This window comes from Leopardus geoffroyi, chromosome D1 (assembly GCF_018350155.1).
Source record: "Leopardus geoffroyi isolate Oge1 chromosome D1, O.geoffroyi_Oge1_pat1.0, whole genome shotgun sequence".
NCBI lineage: Eukaryota > Metazoa > Chordata > Mammalia > Carnivora > Felidae > Leopardus > Leopardus geoffroyi.
The window spans coordinates 88,587,689-88,610,724 of NC_059329.1; the positions used below are offsets into that span (position 1 = coordinate 88,587,689).

A 23,036-nucleotide genomic window follows, 5' to 3' on the forward strand; every position below is an offset into this window, starting at 1 on the left:
CTTTATGGAAAAACATCTTAAAAGAATTGCCTTTCCTTGCTATCGCCTCTGTCTTCTGTCCTCCCTTGAACCTACTCCAATCAGGCTGCCCTTGCCAGGGTCACCAGTGGCTTCCATGCTGCTAAAATCCAGTCGTCCCATTCAGCAATGCCACTTCTGGGTATATGCCCCAAAGAAGTGAAAGCATGGACTTGAAGAGCTGTGTGTACACCCTGTGCTCATAGCAGCGTTATTCACAATGTCCAAAAGATGAGTAGAACCCAAGTTTCCATTGATGGATGAATGAATAAACATAAGTTGGTATATCCAGACAATGGGATATTAGGCTTAAAAAGGAAGGAAATTCCAACACATGCTGCAACATGGATGACCTTTGAGGGCATGATGCAAGAGAAATAAGCCAGCTACAGGACAAATGTGGTATCATTCCACTTATATGAGGTCCCTAGAGGAGTCAGACCCTCTAGACCTAGAGTGGAATGGTGGTTCCCAGGGCTGGGGAAGGGGGGACTTAGTGTTTAATGGTCATAGAGTTTCAGTTTGGGAACAGGAAAAAGTTCTGGAGATGGATGCTGGTGATGGTTGCACAATGCTGTGAATATATTTAATGCCACTGACTTGGGCACTTACCATGATTAAGTTATTAAATTTTGTGTTTACGTATTTTACCACAATGAAAAACAAAATCCCATGGTCCATCCTCCTTCCTTCTCCCACGTGGTCTCTTAGCAGTGTTTGACACAGTGGATCATTGGAACTTTTTAAAAAAAGATAATAGGGGCGCCTGGGTGGCTCAGTCGGTTAAGCGGCCGACTTCGGCTCAGGTCATGATCTCGCGGTCCGTGAGTTCGAGCCCGGTGTCGGCTCTGTGCTGACAGCTCAGAGCCTGGAGCCTGTTTCAGATTCTGTGTCTCCCTCTCTCTGAACCTCCCCCATTCATGCTCTGTCTCTCTCTGTCTCAAAAATAAAGGTTAAAAAAATTTTTTTAAAAAAGATAATAGCTTTTTGAGACATAATTTACATACCGTAAGATTCAGGCAATTAAAGTATACAATTCAGTGGCTTGTAGTATATATACGGAGCTGTATAGTCATCATAATCGATTTTAGGACACTTTTGTGCCCGGCCCCCCCCCCCTCCCCCGCAAAACCCAATCACTCACCCTGCCCCCAACTGAACCTTGCCCCAACCCTTGGCCATCACCAGTCTACCTGCTGTGTAGAGATGGGCCTGTTCCACACGTTTCATTTAAATGGAGGCCTACGGGGGCGCCTGGGTGGCGCAGTCGGTTAAGCGTCCGACTTCAGCCAGGTCACGATCTCGCGGTCCGGGAGTTCGAGCCCCGCGTCAGGCTCTGGGCTGATGGCTCAGAGCCTGGAGCCTGTTTCCGATTCTGTGTCTCCCTCTCTCTCTGCCCCTCCCCCGTTCATACTCTGTCTCTCTCTGTCCCAAAAATAAATAAACGTTGAAAAAAAAAAAAATTAAAAAAAAAATAAATAAAAAATAAATGGAGGCCTACGACACCCGGTCTTTGTGACTGGCTTCTTTCTCTCAGCATCGTGTTTTCAAGGTTCTTACATGTTGCAGCGTGTACCGTGCTTTATTTCCTTTTATTGCCAAATAATATGCCACTGTATGGATGTGCTGTGTTTTATTTACCCGTTCGTCAGTTGACAGACATGTGGGCGCCTCCACTTGTCGGCTACACTGAATGATGCTGCTGGGACCGTTTGTGTGCCTGCTTTTGTGCGGACACGTCCTCGTCAGTTCTCACATCCTCACCTTCAAGGGCATTTTCCCTTCAGCTCTGGCACACCGCTGCCTGAAGATCAACTCCCGGTATTTTAAAATCGATGATTTGTACTCCTGAGAGGAGTACTTGGTCGGGGCTTTTAAGCTCTGGGAGGGAGCTCCTTGTTCTTGTGAAATCCAGTGTCAGAATTTTGATGTAAAAACACATTCATCTTGTATTTCCCTGGTACATGAGCATCGTTCCAGTTATCTACGAAGGAAATGAGCTTTACGACCTTAGCACGTGCGTTTCTGAGAGAAAAGTGGGCAGGCTCTGTGGCCACTTCTTGGCCTCTTAGTTCATGGCACCACAAAGCAGATGGCCAAATTCCACTTTCAATGAGCTGCTGAGACAAATTGAAGGCTTTAAAATCCTCATCAGAGCTTTTAACAATGGGAAAGGTTAGGAGAGGTGAACTCAAAAAGTTCTGTATACTTTTAGATTTTGGACAATTTTCAACAGTCACGAATATACTGAAAGTTTTCTATCTAAAGCTCTACTGTGATCTTTTTTTTTTTTTATTGTTTTTTTTTTTTTTTCAACGTTTATTTATTTTTGGGACAGAGAGAGACAGAGCATGAACAGGGGAGGGGCAGAGAGAGAGGGAGACACAGAATCGGAAACAGGCTCCAGGCTCTGAGCCATCAGCCCGGAGCCCGACGCGGGGCTCGAACTCACGGACCGCGAGATCGTGACCTGGCTGAAGTCGGACGCTTAACCGACTGCGCCACCCAGGCGCCCCTTTTTTTTTTTTTTTTTTTTTTTTTTTTTTAATAAAGCAACCACTTTTCCCTCATTTGACTCTGAATTTTGCATTGTCATTTTTAGGGTTTTTTGTTTGGTTGGTTTTGGTTTTGTTTTTTTGCTCTAGTATCGTTTGCTGGCAGTGTGGTATTTTAAGCAGCTTTTCACATTTTCCGTTCTTTAGTGACTTGTGTCACGGAGCTCTACGTTCAAGTAAAGCTCACATTTAAATTTTTTTTTTTTTACTTTTTTTTTTTTTTTTTTTTTTTGAGAGATAGAGTGAGACAAAGCGTGAGCAAGGGAGGGGCAGAGAGAGAAGGAGACAGAATCTGAAGCAGGCTCCAGGCTCTGAGCAAGCAGTCAGCACAGAACCTGATGTGGGGCTCGAACCCACGAACTGTGAGATCATGACCTGAGCCGAAGTGAGACGCTCAACTGACTGAGCCACCCAGGCACCCCGTAAAGTTCACATTTTAAAGAGTATAGTGGGTTGAATTAAGTCCTCTAGAAGGATAGCCCGTGTCCCAACTCCGGAAGCTGTGAAGGTGACCTTATTTGAAAGGAGTTTTTGCACATGTCATTAAGTTAAGGGTCTCAAGATACAATCATCCTGGATTATCCAGATGGTTCCTGAATCCAGAGATGAGTATTCTTCTAAGAGACGAAAGGGGAGAAGGAGGGGCAGGCCACTTGCAGGTGGAGGCAGAGGTTGGAATCTTAGAGCCCTAAGCCAAGGAGGCCTGGAGCCACCAGAAGCAGAATGAGGCAAGGAAGCATTCTTTCCTAGAGTCTAGGGAGGGGGCATGGCTCAGCCAACACCTTGATTTCAGACTTCCAGCCTCCAGAACTGGGAGACAATACATCCCTCCTGTTGTAAGCCACCAAATGTGGTCATTTGTCATGGGCAGCTCTAGGAAACTAATGCGAAGAGGATGCTGGTTTAATGATTTTGTAATGGGAAAACTTCTTGAGTGGCAGAGGGATAAATTCTTTTGTTCTGTGAATTGCTTGAGGGCCCCCCCTCCAGGGCTGGGCAGCATCTCTTAGGTAGCATGTTACTCCTCCCCCCAGTCCCCCACCCCGCTCTGACCCCCACCTCAGTCCCCGCCATCTCCCCCCGCCTCAACTTCTTGGTTCTGCTTCTGCCAAACTCTCCGCTGGAAAGTTCCCAGTTCTCTCCCATCAGCAAATTTCCAATTTTCTGGACAATCTCTTCTTTCAGTGGGACTGTGGGCTTTGATCCATCCAGTGCCATGGCACTTACCTCTTCAGATGGCCAAGACGGAGGTCCCAAGTTCAAAACGTACAAGCATTCTGGGTGGATGGAAACAAACGCCACAATAGGGCGAGAACATAGCTGAATGTCCGGAAGGAGGTATGAAGTGGTGACCAGATGCTCTGCCCAAAGGGGGCAGTTTCTACTTAGCCCCAGGAAATTATTGCCACAAAGCATGGAGAAAACTAGTGTGGCCGGATCTGAGTTTTTAAAAGAAGCTGGAAATCTGGATTTTTCAGTCAATCCCCTGATTTTTAGATGAGGTAACTAATTCAGAGTGAGAGACAAAACCAAACCTCAAAACGAGCAAAAAAAAGTGTGTGTGTGTGTGTGTGTGTGTGTGCATGCCCGCACGTGGATACCAAACAAACATATCTGTAGGTCCCACTCACCTATGTATTCCATTTTGTTAGGGGAACCTCTGCCTTAGGATGTAGAGGTGGTGGGTAGGGTTACTGCATACATTTCTTGCATCTTCTGGGGCTCTTTACACGTCCAAAACGCTAAGAAACGGAAGTGTCTTCAAAGGTTTCCCAGGTCGCTAATGCTTTGCCGAGTCTGCCTTGTGGAATTTAACGACACAGAGACACTTTAACACGTTAAATATTTTATTCACATTGTTTACAAACTATATCCACCTGGAAAACACGTGAATCCAAAAATAGATTATTTTACAGTAATTCACATTTTTTTAAAACACGTTGCTTTTGAAGTTAAACTCTACGCACGGAGGTCCTCAGCCTGTATCCTGTTTCAGTGCCTTGTCACATGGAAATCCCTGCTCGGGTGGAGTAGCAGTCCTAGGGGCAGGCCACCTCATTGTAGGTCACTAATGGCTCCCTCCCCGCCCCCCCCCCCCCCACCCTTGCCCCGTGAGTAATGAGAAGATGTCAGTGCAGACTCAAACCTGTGAACATTTACTGGTATAAATTCACTCTCGCTACTTTTGTCAAGGAAATGTGTTTTAGAGCTTGAGTACATGCCAGGAAGACAAAACAAAAGAGGCTTATACATTTAATCGGCCATTACAGAGTGGTCAGGGCACTGCCGGGCCTATAAAGGTTTAACGCCTTGGCCACTGACGGAATCGACGAGTTACAATTTTGTGGCACTGACAGCTGGAATCAGAAACAGCGGTGATTTGGAAATCGGGACAAATATCTGTTGATTAACTTGGCTGCCCCCCGCCAGGAGGAGAAGAGGGGGAATAAACTCAGCAGGAGTAAATAATGTGCCTAATTTTAAGGGTGTTGCTCTAGAAAGATGGCCATGGGAGTTTTGCTGAGCAGCCCAAGAGATGCTCTGGTTCAGAAACTTACTATTAACCCATGCTAAATCCCGTCACGTCCCAGCTTGATGGATTAGCTCCTTTATTAATTAAGAAACTTTTCTATGGCATTTGACGTGAACGACTTAAAATCTACAGTATGTTTGTCTCACCCCCATCTCACCCCCTCCCACTATACTAACTGCTTTTCCTTTGTGAGCTGCCACGGTTAAAAATGTGAAAACTTCTGAGCCTTTCGAACGGGAGCACTGGATGAGTCTCCAGTGGCAGAACTGGATCCTTTCCTCCGAGCAGCACCAATAGCATGGGCTACTGTGTGTCTGCAACTCTTGATTCGGGAAGTAATGTTTCATCAAGGTACTGCGAAAGATCACCCCCTCCTCCCCCTTGGGTAAGGAAAAAAAAAAAAAAGGAATTTCTTAAGAGCTGCTGCCGCTGTCCCCACGCAGATGACAACAACTCTGAATCCAAATGTAAGCTGACAGGTGGAGAAATTTTATCAGCACATTTGCAGGTTGACAACAACAAAAAGACTTTGCAATGTCTCTGGTGATCCGATGGTTTTAGAAGACAGAGATCCGTAAAACCGAGCAGATCATAGCTTGTCTTCCTGCCACCCGTGTGCATTTTTGCCAAATTTGTACACTAGCCTTCGGTCGACTCGTTCCAGAATTCCCGTTTTGTAGTAGTACCTGAGAAAGGCAAGCAGAAGAGGAATGTGGGGAGGTTCGCACCCCCCGGAAAACAACAGAATACAAACCCTGTCCTTCATTCCTCTTAGGTGAGCAGGCTGGTCTTTGGTTACCCTGGTATTTTCACACCCTGCTATCAACTTACACTTAAACCTTTCCCAGACATCTTGAAGACTGAGCCTCCCCACTCTCAGTTCAAAGCGCGTTTTGTGTGTGTATGTGTGGGATGGCCTGCACTCAGCATGATCCCCGGGGCCACTGCCAAGAATGCGAAGGACGGCGTGTCCATTTACAAACCATAATCCCACCGGTAACTAAGAACCACAGTGTTGTCTCATGACCGTTCGATTATCAAGGAAAGAGCTGCAAACACAGTTTAATCCTCTGTGGCTGGCCATTTTGTATAACTCTGCCCGAAGGCTCATGGCATTTCATGCTCTCAACTTACCTCAGGGCTCTGCTCAACTTTTCATACGTCATTCTGTCATTTTTCTTCCTTTGTCCCCACATCTTTGCCAGGGCTTCTGATTTTACCACCCGAAAAATACCTTGTTCCCTATCTTCCCATTCCAGAATGCCACAGTTTTCTTCAGGAGATAGAAGCAGGTCTCGCACAAATTCCCATAGATGAGAACTTTGGAGGCCTTTTGAGAAGGAAAAAAAAAAAAGTTACTTAAAAATTTTTTAAGGGGCACGTAGGTGGCTCCGTTGGTTGAGTGTCCGACCCCTGATCTCAGCTCAGGTCATGATCCCAGGGTTGTGGGATTGAGCCCCACGTCGGACTCTGTGCTGACAGCGCAGGGCCTGCTTGGAGCCTCTCTTTCCCTCTCCATCTCTGTGGCCCTCCGCCCCGCTCATTCTTTTCCTCTCTCTCTCTCAAAATAAATAAATAAACTTAATTTTTTTTTTTTTAAATTCTAAGAGAAGTATACAACTTCTCCTTAATTTATGAGAATAGCTGCTTCTTTTATGGGGTTATTTTCCATCGTTATGACCCAGTGCTCCACTTGGAACCTGACTGAGCCGTGAAATGTCTGTCTTCTATGAAAGCAATCAGGAAACACACATATGGGGACGCCAAATTTATACTGACTAGAAACACCATGGCTCAGGGGCGCCTGGGTGGCGCAGTCGGTTAAGCGTCCGACTTCAGCCAGGTCACGATCTCGCGGTCCGTGAGTTCGAGCCCCGCGTCGGGCTCTGGGCTGATGGCTCGGAGCCTGGAGCCTGTTTCCGATTCTGTGTCTCCCTCTCTCTCTGCCCCTCCCCCGTTCATGCTCTGTCTCTCTCTGTCCCAAAAATAAACGTTGAAAAAAAAAAAAAAGAAACACCGTGGCTCACACACTGTCCTCGCTTCGTGGAGCTATGGACTAATTCTTAGGAATTAATTAAATGACAGTCAAATGGGCCGACAGGCATTATGGTTGTACTCAAATCCCATAACCCTACCTCTCTGGGCAGACCAATCCTACAATTTTGTTTTTCATGAAAAGCTGGTATTTCTCTTGTTTTCTTAACCACTTAACCACGCTTTTCCATTGTGGTTAAGACTGTCTGGAGAGTCCAACCACCTGGGTTTGGGTCCTGAATTCACCTCTTCTAGCTCTGTAATCGTGATCTCTCTAGTTATCTGTGAAATGGGATAAGAGTACCTACCTCCGAGCAGACGTTGGAGGATTACGATTTAATACAGAGTTAGTTCTGCACTGGGTAAATTTTAGGGCCGGGAAAGGCTAACAGAACTGCCAACACCTGCTGTTTTCTCTACTATCGTCCATGAGTACTTCAGAGAGAAAACTCCCCAGTAGACCAGGAGAAATAGACCCTTATTCAGAAATTCACCACGGTTAGAAAATTTCTTTCCTTCCTCATTTTAATTCTTGTAACACGATGTCTAAGTGAAAAGCAATGTGATTTTGATGCCATAAAAGTCAACTTTTCTGGTACCTTCTTCGGGAAACAACTGGTCCCATTCAAACATTCAGTTTGAAAGTGTATTAGGGTGCTTGTCTCATGAGTGGTTTTAGGAAATTAGAAATGAGAAATGGCATCTCTACACTTACTCGTTCGACTATGACTGTGACAGTCTTGACTTTTGGTGCCACTGGTTTTCAAACAGTTGGAATCGGCATCTGAAATAGAATGATTTGTAGCAGGAGAAGTCACTCAGAGCTTAAATCACACCAAAACGAGCAACTCTTAACCGGACGCCTTTGTGGCAGCCAAGGCGCTTTGGGGGCAAATGGTAGGTGCGAGGTGTTTGCCTGCAGGAAGCGTTTGTACGCTGACCCGCTGGGTGCCAGGTTCTGGGCTCTGTGCTGGGAACAGGAGAGAACGAGACAGACCTGGTCCCTGTGCAGGTGGAATTTAAGGACCCACAGGCAAGGCAACACACGAGTCAAACAAACAATCCACCTATTTAAGGTGTTGGGAAGGAAGCAAGACATCAGATAGAGAACAAATGGGGTGGGGAGTGCCCACTTTGGGTGGGGTGGCCAGGGAGGACCTCCTGTGCAGGAGGGATCTGTGCAGATGTGAGGAGGTGCGAGAGTGTTCCGGAGGGAGGGAGCAGCATGTGCAGAGACAAGCATGCAGAGAGAACCAGTGAGGCAGGCATCTGTGCCCAGGGGAGGGGCAGACAAGGATGCTGGGGAAGCCGGCTGCTGGCAGAGCCCACAGGGCCTTCCTTACAGGCCATAGTAAGGACTCGGGGTTTTATTCAAGAGTAAAGTGAAGACTTTGGAATTTGACAAGATCCACATTAAAAAAATTTTTTTTATAATTTTTTTTTAACGTTTATGTATTTTTGAGACAGAGAGAGACAGAGCCTGAACGGGGGAGGGGCAGAGAGAGAGAGGGAGACACAGAATCGGAAGCAGGCTCCAGGCTCTGAGCCATCAGCCCAGAGCCCGACGCGGGGCTCGAACTCACGGACCGCGAGATCGTGACCTGAGCTGAAGTCGGACGCTTAACCGACTGCGCCACCCGGGCGCCCCAAGATCCCCATTTTAAGAAAATTTCTCTGGCTCGGGTGTGCAGAACAGACTGGAAGGGACACTAGCAGGAGCAGAGAGACCAGAGCTGATGAATAGCATAAAGCAAGGCAGGAACTCAATACAGAGCTCAATTAGAACTCACGCTGTAAGTAACCGCTTGAGATCCTCGCACAGCATCGTTTCAAAGTAGTATATGGTTTACGGAAAAACAAAACAGGTGGTACCAGATCTCACCCCCCCCCCCCCCGCCCGCCACTCCCCTTGGTCACTTTGCTCCAGCCACACCGGCTTCCTGGCTCTTTCTGAAACTCACGTGCACATTCTACCCCAGGGTCTTTGCACTTGCCCTCCCTCTGCCCTGAGTGCTCTTTCCTTGGATATCCGTGGTTCGGGCCCTCCTCTCCATCTTTGCTCAAAGTCGCCATCTCGGTGGAATCACACACACTCACCCCTACTCAGCATCCTGTATCCACAATCCCTTATTTTATTTTACTTTTTTTTTTTTTTTGCCTTAATATTTATCACCATCGAACCTGGTAGAACATCTTTTATTGAGTTCACGCTCTATTCCCATCAGAAGTCAGGGATTTGTGTCTCCAGATGTACTGTCCCCCCGACACCCAGCCCAGGGCCTGGAGTATGGTAGATACTCAGTAGGTAGTACTGAGCAACCACTATACCACATGCCGTTCTGTACTAAGCATGTGTACTGTGAGTCTAGTAGGTATACTACGCTATAATCACTGGATGAAAGGGTAAGTATGTTGTCAAGGAAAGGAATGGTGTCCTGTGTACCACACTGCTGACCAGGTCAATCTGTCTCAGTGCTACTGGGTCATGTCTCTCCCTGGCTTACCATCCTGCAGCACCCTCCTCTTGTCTCCAGGATGAAGCCTGCCACGTTAGTCAGGCCTTTCACAAACCCAGCTCTCTAGCCTTCTGTCTTGCTGCTTCCCAACTTCTTTCTTCTCTTGAGTTAGATAGTCCCAATGCAAATCGGCTTTCTCCTGCCTCCGGGCCTTTGCATAGCTCCCTGCTCCCCACTTCCACCAAACCCACTCTCGCTCTCCAGACCTCTTCAGGAAGTCTTCTCTGAACTTACCCCTGGGTCAGGTCCCCTCTCTGTCTCCTAGCGACTGTGCGTGCCTTAGTATCATAGCACTAGTTCCACTCCACTGCAGTGGTTGATCTGGTCTCTTTTCTGCTCTACCGTGGAACGCTTGCTAAATGCCAAGTGCTTGTTAAGTGCTTCACGCAAACTATCTGATTTAATTCCTGCAACCACCTTGTGTGGTACGGTTGCTACGTCCACTTTATGGAGGAAGAAATGGAAGCCCAGATTGCTGAAGGATTTCATCCCGAGCAGTGGAGGCAGGACTTGAACCCAGGGCAGTTCCGTTCCAAAGCTGACGTTTGGAGCTATTACTCTAGCCTGTCTTTCATTGTAGGTGTTTGACAGACGTTTCCCGACTAACTATGAGCTAAGCTTGTTGAGCGTGTGCTGTGGCCGGGTACTCACCTCACCCACCCTCGTGGTGACCGTCTATTCCTACCCCACGTGACACGGAAATAAACCGCGGCGCAGGGGGCTTGGGGAGCACACTGCAGGTCATGGGCTCGTTTGTTCGCGAGTAGTGAGCCATCGCACGCCCACGCCACCAGGTGCTGGAGGCACGGCCCAAAAGAGGTCCAAGTCTCTCCTCTGAGACCTCCGAGTGGGTAGCAACATCTCACCAACAAGCCACTATGGACCATTTTGGCCGGTGATAAATGCTGGGAATATTGAAACGGGGCGGGGGCAGGGAAAGCGGCGCCCCGGAGGGTAGGGGGGGCGGGGCACGGGGCAGGTCACGTGCCTGGCCAGCGCCGGAGCAGGCCGACCTCAGAGCCCTAAGCTCCAGCAGCCCCAGTGCATGTCCACTGGAGCAAACAATGAGGCGCACGCATGCCTTCAGCCTTCAGGGTCCCTGGGCCTCTTCACCCTTTCAGATGCTACAGCCTGGAATTGCACTGATGTGGAAAAACAGGCCCACGCACACGGGCAGGTATGTGCAAACCACAAGTGAATGCCCGGGCGAGGTCAGCGGAGAACGGGGACAGCTGCCAGGTGGAGAGACGTGAAAGCAGGTGAGCAGGACAGACAGCTGGCCGACTGGGACAAGAAAGACCGCTGCCCTTCTGTCCCCTCGGACGCCATGCTGCAATGCACAGCGTCCCCCACGGGGCAGACCTGTTGTTGGGTTAATTTAATCTTTTAAGAAGAGAGAAAGCAACTGGAGTGGTGAAAATAGACGAAGGTGAATTACTAACCGGTGAAGAGACAATAAGCTTTCGCTGAAATGCCAAAACGGCAAGAAGAGGGAGGGGAAAAGTCGCCCTTCTAATTTTTATGATTTCTTCCATGTGTTGCAGATGAGGGGTATTCGGCTGGCTGGGGTGAACACAGGATAGGTCAGTGTGAAACGGGGTTATGTGGACTGTGGGAGCCTCTCCTTGTGGGTCTTGCCAGACATAACTCTGTTTTATCTGCCCCCAGTCCTCACTGGTGGCTTTGAAGCCACTCACGGGTCCCCTAGACTGGAGGTCTGGCTTGGCAGGGTGGCAGTGGGGGGCCATGGTGGCAGAGGCGCTGTGGCCATCGATGAGATGGCCAGGCGGAGGCAGGTTGCCAAGTCAAAGCCTCCACTGATGCCAGCCGGAGGCCACAGCACCCCCACGAACCCGCTGTATTTCTTTGCCAGTGGTATTCTGGGGGACACTTCTCCCTGTCTCAGAACTATCTTTATCGCGAATGTGTCCCTGCAGCTAGGCTGTGCCAGTGTGGGGTGACTGGGACATGGCCTCAGTTCTCTGCTGTCTCTGGGATTTGGAAAGGTTCGGTTGCCTTGAGGCTGGAGACTGTTAAAATGTGGCCAAAGGATATATTCTCAGTCATTGACTGAAGTCCAGAAGCCAATATGGGGCAGGCGAGGCAGAGTTTCCAAAAGCAGCTCATCACATCCCCACGACGTGAGTGGTGCCATAGAGCCCAGTCTCTGTGTCAGGAGGAGAGGCTCTGAGCCTAGAACCCAGGCCTTCAGGCTTTGTTTTCTGGCGTTTCTGCAGTGGGGGGTGGGAGGGGCTGGGGCGTGTCACTTGGGCCAGTCCAACAGTTTCAGAGCTTGTTGGGCCTGGGTCCCTTCAGCAGGTACTAAGTTGAAAATCATCTCGTTCTCTGGATCACTGCAGAGCTGGGCCCAGACCCAGAAGATTCTTGAGCCTTGGGTCTCAGCTGAGGGGGCAACAGAATGAAGAGAAGGGTCTAGGCGCTTGTGCACATATGCATGTATGCGTGTGTGTGTGTGTGTCTGTGCGTGTGTGTGTGTGTGTGTGTGTGTGTGTGTGTGTTTGGTGAATGGCATAGCGTATACAAGAACAGACTTTGAGAAAATGAATTGGAATCCCATCTTATTTGCAAGTTATTGCTCTTCTGATTTCCTCAGGTGTGAATGGGAGTAACAAAACCACCTGTTGGAGTTATAATGAAGATTAAATGGAGATTAAATGGGCTAAAGTATGTGCAATACTCTTCCTGGCACCGCTCTGGGCACGTGTTTCACGGATGCCAATGAGTGATGTTAATCTTCACCGAAGACTCATGGGAACGTTACCTGAAGCCTCCGGGATGCCAGTTGTCTTGGTTGGCCAAGGCCTTGGCCTCTGGCTGGCACAGCTCATTTCTGGGGTGGATGGTGTCTAAGATCATGAAACATCACCTGGGCCATGGGCATCATGATCATATGTCCTGGACTTTCTAGAACAGGCTCCTTATATGATCTGTTCCTATTAAACTGTACATTAGGGTTTCTGTTTGGGGAAATCTGTGAGAGAGCCAGGGGCCCAGGGGGAAGGCTGTGGTTTCCTGGCTGTAGCCGTGGAGGCTGCAACTTGGCAAAGCTGTGGTGCTCATTTTCGGTTGTACTCACCAGACCACATGACCCTGAGTTCAGTCTAGAACTTGTGCCTCCCTGATTGCAGCAGGCTGGGCAGGGCATGCACTGGGAGCGCTTGTCTCCATGGGTGCGTGTGCCAGAGAAGCCAGCTCAGAGTCCTTGTCTTATCACCACCTCTGCCTCTAGAAACTTCTCTCTGTCCCTCCCGTCACCTGGTCTGGGCCACCATCACCATCACTCTCCTCCTGGACAGTAGCCTCCTGGCTATCCTCCTTCCTGACCTAGACACCGCAGTCTGGGAGATCTTCTTAAAATGCAGATGGGATCTTACTGTTTCCTGCATTAGTGGCTTTCCAGCCTGCTCAGAATGACATCCAGACTCAAGAGCTGTACATGACCTGCCTCTGCCCTGCTCTTGGCCTCGGCTCCCACTTCTCCCTCTGCTGATGTGGCCAATGATCTACCACGGTGCTGTCCAAGAGAACTTATCATGGTGACAGGAAGCTGAGCAGACCTATGTGGTAGCCACTAGCTACCTGTGGCTATGGAGCACTTGGAATGTGGCCAGTGTGACTCAGCAGCTGAATTTTAACTTTACTTAATTTTATTTAAATTTAATAGCCACCTGTGGCTAGTGGTTACCATATTGAGCCTCCTAGTGTGAGAGTTTCTAGCCTTTTTTTGATTCTTTCTCAAGGGCTCCAAAATTGATCCTGCCCCAGGGCCTTTGCACTTGCCACTCATTCCCTGGACCCTTTTTTTCCTTCTTTTCCTGGCTAACTTTCATCCTTTAGGTTTAATTTAAAATATCTCTTCTTCCAGGAAGTCTTCCCTGGTCCCTAATTTAAATGCAATCTTTCCTCCATCACACACATAGCACCCTGTCTTTTTCCTTTGCGATATCGTCATACTTAGTCATCACATATTTATTATGGGGATTATTTGTTTAATGCTTCTCTCCCTCTCTTGCTTTATGAAGGCAAGACCAAAGTTATCCTCATCAGTGCAACCATGGCACATAGTAAGTGCCTGGGCCTGGCTCATAGTACGTGTTCAATAAATATTTGTTGAATGAATGAATGAATGAATGAATGAATGAATGAATGAAAAGGGAAATAAAAGGGGTGCCTGGGGGATTAAATTTAAAAAACTTAAAAATTAAAAAAAAAAAAGGGAAAGAAAGGAATGGGTAGGAGAGTAGGGGTTAAGGGCTTCAGATTTAGACACACCTGGGCTGCTCACCTTCCTAAACTTTAACCTCTAAGCTTTAGTTCCTATGTGGTACTAGGTCTTGTCTTACAGAGTTATTGAGAAGATTACCTAAAACAATGTCTATAAAGATTCTAGCACAGGGCCCAGCTCTTTGTAAGCACTCAGTAAATGCTAGCTGCCATTATTATTATAATAGCAATGACTCTAATTGGGGCTAGTTGTATACTCATGTAACAACTTCTTCTAAAGAACTTACGACGACACGCTGTCTCTTCCTAGCTGTGAGGAAGGCAGGTTGGCAAAAATACACCCGTTTATAGGTAGAGACACTGACCCCTGAGAAAGGGTCAGGCACGTCAGACTCAATGCTGCTTAGGAATACAGCAGGTGCCTGCCCCTGGGCCTCAGTGGGCTCATTTCTTCCAGGGGCTTCTCCTGGCCTGGGCTGGGTGGAGACAGCTGGGTTTGCACCCTGCAGACTGCTGTGGAAGGATTCTAGTGGAGCTGGGAAGCTCCATGGGAGCTTTATTCCCAGACAGGGATGAGGCTATGCTCTGAGGCCTGAATGCAGGGATGCCTCACGGAAGGCAGAGCTGCTCTTGTGAGGTCCACTGGGGTCCATGGGGCACCTCGGGCCTCTGTAAGCCTGCAGAATGTGGTTCATGGATGCAGCTATTCCTGCACTAAAACTCTGAATGAAAAAACCCTTCATGGGGCGCCTGGGTGGCTCAGTCGGTTAAGTGCCCGACTTCGGCTCAGGTTATGATCTCGTAGTTCGTGGGTTCAAGTCCTGCATCAGGCTCTGTGCTGACAGCTCAGAGCCTGGAGCCTGCTTCAGATTCTGTGTCTCCCTCTCTCTCTGCCCCTCCACTGCTTGAATTCTGTCTCTCTCTCTCTCTCCTCAAAAATAAACAAACGTTAAAAAATTAATTAAAAAAAACCCTTCATTAACCAGATAACCTGAATCCTCAGTTGATTGCTTGGGACTTTCAGAACAGAAACAATAAGTCATAAGAACCCATCTGTCCGTGTCTGCCCCTCAGAGGCCTCAGCAGTACCCATATGCTCTGTCCTGTCTCTGTAGATGAAGGAGCGAAGTCTATGGAGGGAAGGGGCCTGCCCAGGACCCAGCACCCACATCTCCTCTTAGTTCCCAAGCCAGGGCCGTTGTGTGGCACTTGGCAACTAAAAGTAATAACCATCATCGTCTTTAAAAAAATTAAAGCTCCAGGGGCGCCTGGGGGGCTCAGTCGGTTAAGCGTCCAACTTCGGCTCAGGTCATGATCTCACAGTTCGTGAGTTCGAGCCCCGCGTCGGGCTCTGTGCTGACAGCTCGGAGCCTGGAGCCTGCGTCAGATTCTGTGTCTCCCTCTCTCTCTGCCCCATCCCCACTCATGCTGTGTCTGTCTCTGTCTTAAAAATAAATAAAACATTAAAAAATTAAGAAGAAAGCTCCAAAGTTCCCTTTCCTAAACCTCCGTCTGCAAAAGTGAAACTGTGAGGGTTAATTTTCAGAATCAATAGGTCTCTTGTAGGTCCTCCATCCCCTTGTATTGAAAACTGCTTAGTGAGCTCAGGTCTTAAGAGACATTTGCAGCTACAAGGCCCCCATGGCTAGTAATTATGATGATTTTTGCTCACAGATACCAGTGTTTGGAGCGTCCACGTCGCTGGCATCTGCCAGCCACTTCATGTGCACTGTTTCTCCAACTCACCACGACCTGGCGAGGGCCACTCCATTTTACAGATAGGGACACTGAGGCTGGGGAGGGCAAGGAATCCATAAATCCAAGCCCCGTGCTCTGCCCACCACATTTCTCCCTGCTGTCTTCTCCTGGTCTGTGACCGTTTCTAGGTCATCAGCTTTTCAACGTGGTCACAAAAGGCCCATCAAGCCCCCGTGCCCAACAGCAGCCTCAGCACAGCCTTGGGCAGCTTGAAGTTGGTTACTTACAGTCTTTGATGGCAGCCTTGGTCTCTTCTGTGTCATTAAAGAAGGAGTAACCTAGGAAAGAAAAAGAAGTCCACAAACCGCACCGTGATCCTGGGTTCCCTGGCCAGGAGAGGGGGTGCGGGGAGAAGGGGGGACAGCTGTCCTCTCTGTGGGGTAGTTTTATTTCAGAAAGAATCTTGGAGACCACCTGGCGCTAATTGGGCCACCCTGAAGCCATCCTTGGGAGATGACAGTCTCCTGGTTTTTAAAGGCCTCCTGGAGAGGGCCCCAGGGCCATGCATTCCAGCAGCCTCTAGGATTTTCCAAGCGGGCCTGGGCTCTGAGCTGGACCTTGTCACTGACCCCAGTGGGACCTTGCCAGTCACTCAGTCTCCAGGCTCGTGTTCCTCGCTGGCCACAGGTGACAAAACTACCTCTGAGTCCTCCTTCCACTCTCAGGGTCTGTGGTCTATGATGTAGCCTCTAATCCTCTGGGGATTTAAATGCCCGCTACGTGCTGGTCACGGGAAAATGGACGCAGGAGGCCCAAAGAAGTGCAAGGCCCGCTGAGAGGCTTTAACAAGGATTTGGGGGGCCATGTTGGGGCCTTGGTTTGCTCCTCTGAAGCATGGGGTGAGTTGGGGGTGAATTCGGAGTTTCCAATCAAGTTACCATGTAGCAGTACAGGAAAAAGGACACCTCTGTCCTAGCTTGGTGGCCAGTGAGCACCAACTTCCACTGACTCAGGCCGGGACAGGGCACATTTGGGACTGTTTATTCCTAGCGCCATTTTCTGATGGGTTCTGGTCGGCCGGGACACCTCGATCCACTCTGCCCACAGGGCCACCAGAGCACAGGATAAAGGATTAACCGATGAGGGACCCACTCCACCTCCACCGTGGCCCCCGCACTCCTTGCTGACGTCATCTTCCAGCAGCCAGCGTCCCCGGGTTTCCAGGCCCTTAAATCTTACTGAGATACCTCTGAACCGGACAGCACGCTGGGTCCTATGCTGCCCCGTAGCTCCTCCCACTGTCAAAACGTACTTGTTTTGTGTCCTATTCTTTTTTTTTTTTTCAAAAAAATTTTTTTAGTGTTTATTTTTGAGAGAGAGAGAGAAACAGAGCGCGAGCAGGGGAGGGACAGAGAGAGAGAAGGAGACACAGAATTTGAAGCAGGCTCCAGGCTCAGAGCTGTCAGCACAGAGCCCAACGGGAGGCTTGAACTCATGAACCAGGAGATCATGACCTGAGCCGAAGTTGGACGTTTAACCGACCGAACCACCCAGGTGGCCCTTCTGTGTCCTATTCTGCCAGAGTCCTAATCTATGCAGTAATAGAAGGCCTAAACTAGATAATAACCAGATCACCATATAATTAATTTATTATCCAAGTACAGGCACTTTTGAGAATGAAAGACAGTGCTAGTAACAACTACTCTGGGATAATGGGTGAAAACGATGTGTCCCAGGCAAATTGGGCCACTGTAAAATCTGGTCACAATACGTGTACTTCAGTTCACAATACACAGCACACATTCCTGCTTGAGGAACGTTGCTGGCCTGAAATTCTCCCGTTAGAGTTGGCTTTGTGACTCCAGGGATTCCTCAGAATAAGAAGGAGCCAAATATGGTCTGTTTGAAAAACAATTGTTTTGGGCTTGTTTTGCACAGACCTTGAGGCATTGGCACCAGGAATAGGGATTTGGGGTTGTAACAAGTGTCAGGGAAGGGAGGTACCCCATGCGAAGAGACCCCAGCACAGTGGCTGCTGGGGGCCTGGGGACAAACTTGATGGACATGATGTTTGGCTAAGGCTGGCAATGCCAAGCTGCATCCTCTTCCAGGACGGGACACCTCCCTCTCTGTGGCCTAGGGGTTCTCATGCAAAGAGGTTCCCTCAGAAGGTGCTGGAGCCTGGAGCTCTACTCTGAGCTGCTGTGATTTACTCAGACTTTCCCCTTTTCAGGGAGGGCCCACTCTATGCCCAGACTACTGCTCCTGGCAGGGCACTGTCACTGGCTAAAGAAGCCAGGACTGGACAACAATGGACAGCAGGTCTCTTTGTCCCTTCCCTGCCCCCATGGGTCGTGGCTCCCAGGACAGAAGCTGAGCAGTGCCCCAGGGCCAACATCTATAGCTTGCCCGCCCTCAGGCACTGATGATTGGGGAGAGCAAGGGGAAAGCAAAGAATTCTTAGAGTTGGAAGGTCTTCTGTGGTTTTCTGCCCAGACAGGAATCCCTGCCCCAGCACCCCCATCGATCAGGGGGCTATTAGACTGCTTGATTATCTCCAGTGATGGGGAGCTTCCTACCTTGAGTATATTCTGAAGCAGTCTTCCCCCCAAAAAAGGTGCTAACCTTTAGAAATGTCTTTTCTTAAAATTGAGCTGAAATTTGTTTCCTTTATTTTTAAAAATTTCTTCCCCTTGGTTATATGCATAATGACAAAAAAAAAAAAAAAACCAGCTGCCATTTATTGCATTTACACTTTTTTATGCTGCTCCAGGCAATGTTTCACTGAAACCTGTCACCTGTGAAGGTGTATTATTATCCCAGGGTACAGACGAGGCAATGGAAATCCAGAGAGGGCAAGCCCTTTGCCAGAGGACCTATGGCTCCAAAGTGTTGGAGTCAGGATTGGAACACAGGTCTTTCTGAACTCAAAGCCTTTGCTTTCTATTGATTTTCCATGAATTAACCCTGTTTGCTGTATGACATCGGAGAAGTCACTTAATAGCTTGGGACCATAGTTCCTTTATCTGTGACATGGGGATACAGAATTATACGTTCTTGAAAAGAAACCTATCCAGTTTTAAAACACCTGTTCAACATTCCGCTCTTGCGGGGCCTGTTGAAATGTTAAAGAATGCCACTGACGCCACCTTCTGGCTGTTTCTCCTTGACCGTTAGGAAAGTGATCACGAAATGTCAATGAATCGGACTCCTCTGGAGGAGGAAAGGGTCTAGTTAACTTTCTCCTCCTTCTGCTTAATGAAAAGTCAAGCAGAAACCTCTTCTTCCATGTTTTATGATTGCAAATCTTAATGAACATAATACATTGTTTTGTTGTATCTGGTTCCTGAATGTCTTTTTAGTTTTCCTTCTCGTATAAAAAAAGCACTCAACTTGCTTTCCCCTTAACTTGCTCCCTCTGACCTACGATCTCTAATCCTAGCAAACTAGAACTTCCAGGTATTGAGAGGTTTTGGTGACGGGGATGTTAGTGAACAGAGAGTTCCAGCGAATGAGATTTTGCCGTGTGGTCACATCGTGGGGTCATTCGGTCCCAGTCCCGGGCCCCTCCCCTGGAGGCCCGGCCCTCTGGACACTGACCTTGCGAGCGGATGTTCTGGAGGATGAAGTAGAGGTACTCCCCACAGAGGCCGGCCGCCTCGGTGAACTCCTCCTGAGTCATGCTGCACAGCTGCGGGCCGCTGATGTTGAAGTGGCAGAAGGAAATGCAGTTGGCATCCAGCTTGTACTGGTCACAGCAGAACTGGAGCCATTCCCAGACGTGGCGCTTGGTCCAGTACTCGGGGTGGACGGACGTCCAGTAGGAGTCGCAGGCTACGCCAGAAGAGAGGGAAGTGAGGGACAGCCGCCCCCGGGGAAGCCTCTAGAGGGCCCCCGAAGGAGGCTTCGGTTGTGTTAACACCCCCACCCCTCTGCTGTGAGTTAAAAGAGCCTCTGGCTTTGGGGTGCTCTGGGGCCCAGGTTACCTACTCCACTGCAAAAACCAGAAGAGACTGGATCTTACAGGTGGACGTCGGGGCAGGAGAGAGGATGATGGGTGAGAAACCCAGTCATGGCTTGGGAGTGCCTGGACCTAGTCTCGATGCTTAGAAAGAGGAGAAGTAGCGGAGGAGGGGAGAACAAGGCCCTTCAGTGGTTCGGTTTCAGACAACAGGTTATCAAGAGCACACTCTTTGGGGCCAGACGAGCCCGGGTTCCAACCCTAGTTTGGCTGCTTGCGACTTGGGCAGGGTCCATAGACATTCAAGCCTCAGTTTCCTCATCTGTAAAATAGGTATAATATGTCCAACTCACAGGGCTGTGATACAATTTGGAGTTAACGTATATAGGCTGTGTAGCGCCTAGAAAACTATCAACAATTCAATGGTTATTAAATGCTGACTATGTGCCAGACACAATCTGAAGCTGATTTGATTCCCTCTGCTCTTACAACAGTTGCCAACACTAGCTGTTGGTTTGTGCGCTCTGTCTGGTCATCTAGGGCCGAGGGTTCGAGCTGGTGAGACATTGCCCGCAGTCCGACAGAGCTTGGATCACCTTAGCGGTCTCCTCTGGGGAAGAGAGACGTGGGGGAGTTGATTGGATTGTTGCTTCTGTGGGTTTGATGATGCTTTTCTATCCTGAGGCCAGAGCCCCGTCACTCCGTCAGAGGAGCCCCGTACAAACCCAGAGAGAAGTGGGCACCATCTTGTCTGGGAGGCTGGGACGTGGGGCCATGCTGGGCTTGGAACAGAGACTGGGTGCTCAACAGCTCTGTCCCAATGCCAGGAGAAAAGGGTGGCAGACGAGTGTGGAAAAAGTGAGGAGAAAGGCAGAACGCAGAGGATGGCACAGTGACTGGCTCGGGCTGTGTCGACGACAGAAAGCGTCACTCAGAGTTAGACTCCACAGCAAATGTCAATGAGGCTATTCTGACTCCCTGGTAAATGCTGCATTTGCTGCCACTGTCCCCAGTGGATCTACGGAGCTTCCAATCCAAGGCAAGAGAGATGTTCGCTGCCTGTCAGGAGTCTTGCTCCTTCAGGAGCTCCTCAAGTACCCCTGGTGTGTCAATTTCTCAAGTGCCTCAAATCCTCCCAAATAGGAATGATCAGGCTACTTCACAGAGGGGGAAACTGAGGCTCCCCCTAAAACTCAGAGCCGCTCCAGAAATCTCTTTCCCTACCATGGAGTGGATTGAGGGGTGGTCAACTTAAACAATAGATTTGTTTTCATTTAAGTTTGTAATCAGAATTTTATATGCATGTGGATAAAGGGTCGGTAGTCTGTCAAGATGGTCGAGATCAATGTTGTTGCCTCTACCTGGTGGGTGAGGAGAACGAGGAGGCCGCCTCACTTGTTGCTTGCTGGTCGCTGGCTGCGGCCTGCCCACTAGCCTGTGAGGGGCACCTTGGGGCCAATAGGGTCTACTGGGAAAATAGGGCAGCCATTCCCCTGTCTGGTCTGTGCTTTCGTCTACTGATTTCTGGCTTGAGTAAACCTCGGGGGCCTTTGACATTCCTGGTGTTCTGATGAGGGATGTTTATGAGCCTTGAAATTCTTCCACCCTTGGTCCCTAGCTGAGTCCCCAACGGAGATGGCTATCGGTGTGCAACAGTTGGAGGATACAGTTTATTTCTTTCCGTGGAAAGGTTTCGCCAAGTCTCCATTCCCTCCTCTTTCCACTTCCACCCCCTTGTTATTTTCTTTGGCACGTGAAGAGGGCCGTGTTGTTTCTGGACGCTAAAGGGCCTGGAGGATTCGGAGAAATGCTTGGGTGGGGGTGGGCACTGACACGAGGAGGTGTTGCTGGCAGGCTCTGTTCCCCTCAGCTCTCTCCTTTGAAGCTCACCCACAGAGCGGGCTTTGTGTGCGGCTCCCCCTGGAGGAAAGCCAGAGCCAGAGCCAAGCATGGCGGGCTCTCTTCAGGGAAGGCCTTCCCACAGCCCCCGGAGCTGAGAGGAAAATGGCTGTTCTCACTACACAGAGGGCAAAGAGAGTCAGCATCCTGGGGCGCTTTCTGGTTGCCGTGTGTTTCCATGGTCCTGTCCTCACTAGAGGGGTGCAGCGATGAGGCTGACAGGGGTGAGGAAGGCCTGTTTCCTCTGGCCCCTCCTCACCCTCTCCCCTGTGGCTCCCTCAGGATTGCTCCTGGGCCAGAACAAGGTCTCCATCTAATGTCTCCTAACTAATTCTTGCTCATCCTCAAGACCACAGCTCACTCCCCCATCTTAGGGAGACTTCCCACGTCTGCACAGCCCCCTCAGGTGTCCTTCTCAGAAGGATTCGTGCCTAACCACCGCCGCCACCCCCCCACCCCCCCAAACATTGAACTCCACATGGCTGGCCAGCTCTGCTTTGCTCACCCTGAGCCAGGAGTGCACGCGGTCTGGCCTACCCCGCTGTGGGTGCTCAGTGAGTGGAACTGACTGGCTGAATGACCAAGGATTATTGTCCCCACTTTATAGTTGAGAAAAAGGAGATTCTGGGAGGCTATGTGACTCTACTAAGGCCATGTGGGTAGTCAGTAAAGGAGTTAGGTCCACATCAACTCTTCCATCTTGCATCATATCATGCCTCACTGTCCTCGCTTGAGGAGGACCCAGTCAGACACATCTCAAAGACTGACTAAAAAAGATTTGGACGAAGGCATACTGAAGGCATAAACGCACATGATAATTATACACACACACACACACACACACACACACACACACACACGTGTGTGTGTGTGTGTGTGTGTGTGTGTGTGTATGGTATGCTATACATAAAAAATTTATGTCTAACGTGTAATATGTAAAATATAAGATAATGTGAAATTTACATATCATACATGTATAAAATTTAGTTTAAAAAGGTTTAAAAAATCAGAAAGAGGATGAGAGACTGATGATGACCAGATTTACAATCTTTAGAATGGCATGAAGAAGACTCTTTTGCCACCTGAAAGACATGAACTCAGGGCAAATAAAAGAAAGGGTGGGGCCCCTGGATGGCTCAGTCGGTTAAGCGTCTGACTTCGCCCCAGGTCATGATCTCGAGGTTCACGAGTTCCAGCCCCGCGTTGGGCTCTGTGCTGACAGCTCAGGGCCTGGAGCCTGCTTCGGATTCTGTGTCTCCCTCTCTCTCTGCCCCTCCTCTGCTCATGCTTTGTCTCTCTGTCTCTCTGTCTCTCTCTCAAAAATAAATAAACATTAAAAAAATTTAAAAATATATTAAAAGTAAATTTTAAAAAAGGAAAGGGTAATGCACCCACAGAATATATTATCTTTAATAGGTTGTGTTGTCTGGAAATAGAAAGCGTTTTTCTCAATGCATCTAGCGTTTATAAAATAATCAAAACTCTTTGGGGAAGCTGAGCATAAGCCCTTCTGCCTATGTGTGCAAATGACATCTCCTGCCCGGAAGACTTAATCTAAATGTTCACAGGCCACTATT

General features: G+C 49.0%; 1 protein-coding gene across 3 annotated transcripts in view; it reads right to left on the bottom strand.

The window, feature by feature from the left end:
• Positions 1 to 4,402: 4,402 nt before the first annotated feature.
• Positions 4,403 to 23,036, bottom strand: part of ELF5 (E74 like ETS transcription factor 5) — a 44,696-nt gene continuing 26,062 nt past the window's right edge. For all 3 annotated transcript variants that reach the window (XM_045484924.1, XM_045484925.1, XM_045484926.1), the window contains exons 3-7: positions 19,200 to 19,433; positions 15,887 to 15,937; positions 7,856 to 7,924; positions 6,241 to 6,436; positions 4,403 to 5,792 (exon numbers count right to left, since the gene is read on the bottom strand). In XM_045484924.1, the coding sequence (XP_045340880.1) occupies positions 5,696 to 5,792; positions 6,241 to 6,436; positions 7,856 to 7,924; positions 15,887 to 15,937; positions 19,200 to 19,433 (647 nt within the window). In that variant the 3' untranslated portion in view covers positions 4,403 to 5,695. The remainder of the gene's footprint in view (positions 5,793 to 6,240; positions 6,437 to 7,855; positions 7,925 to 15,886; positions 15,938 to 19,199; positions 19,434 to 23,036) is intronic.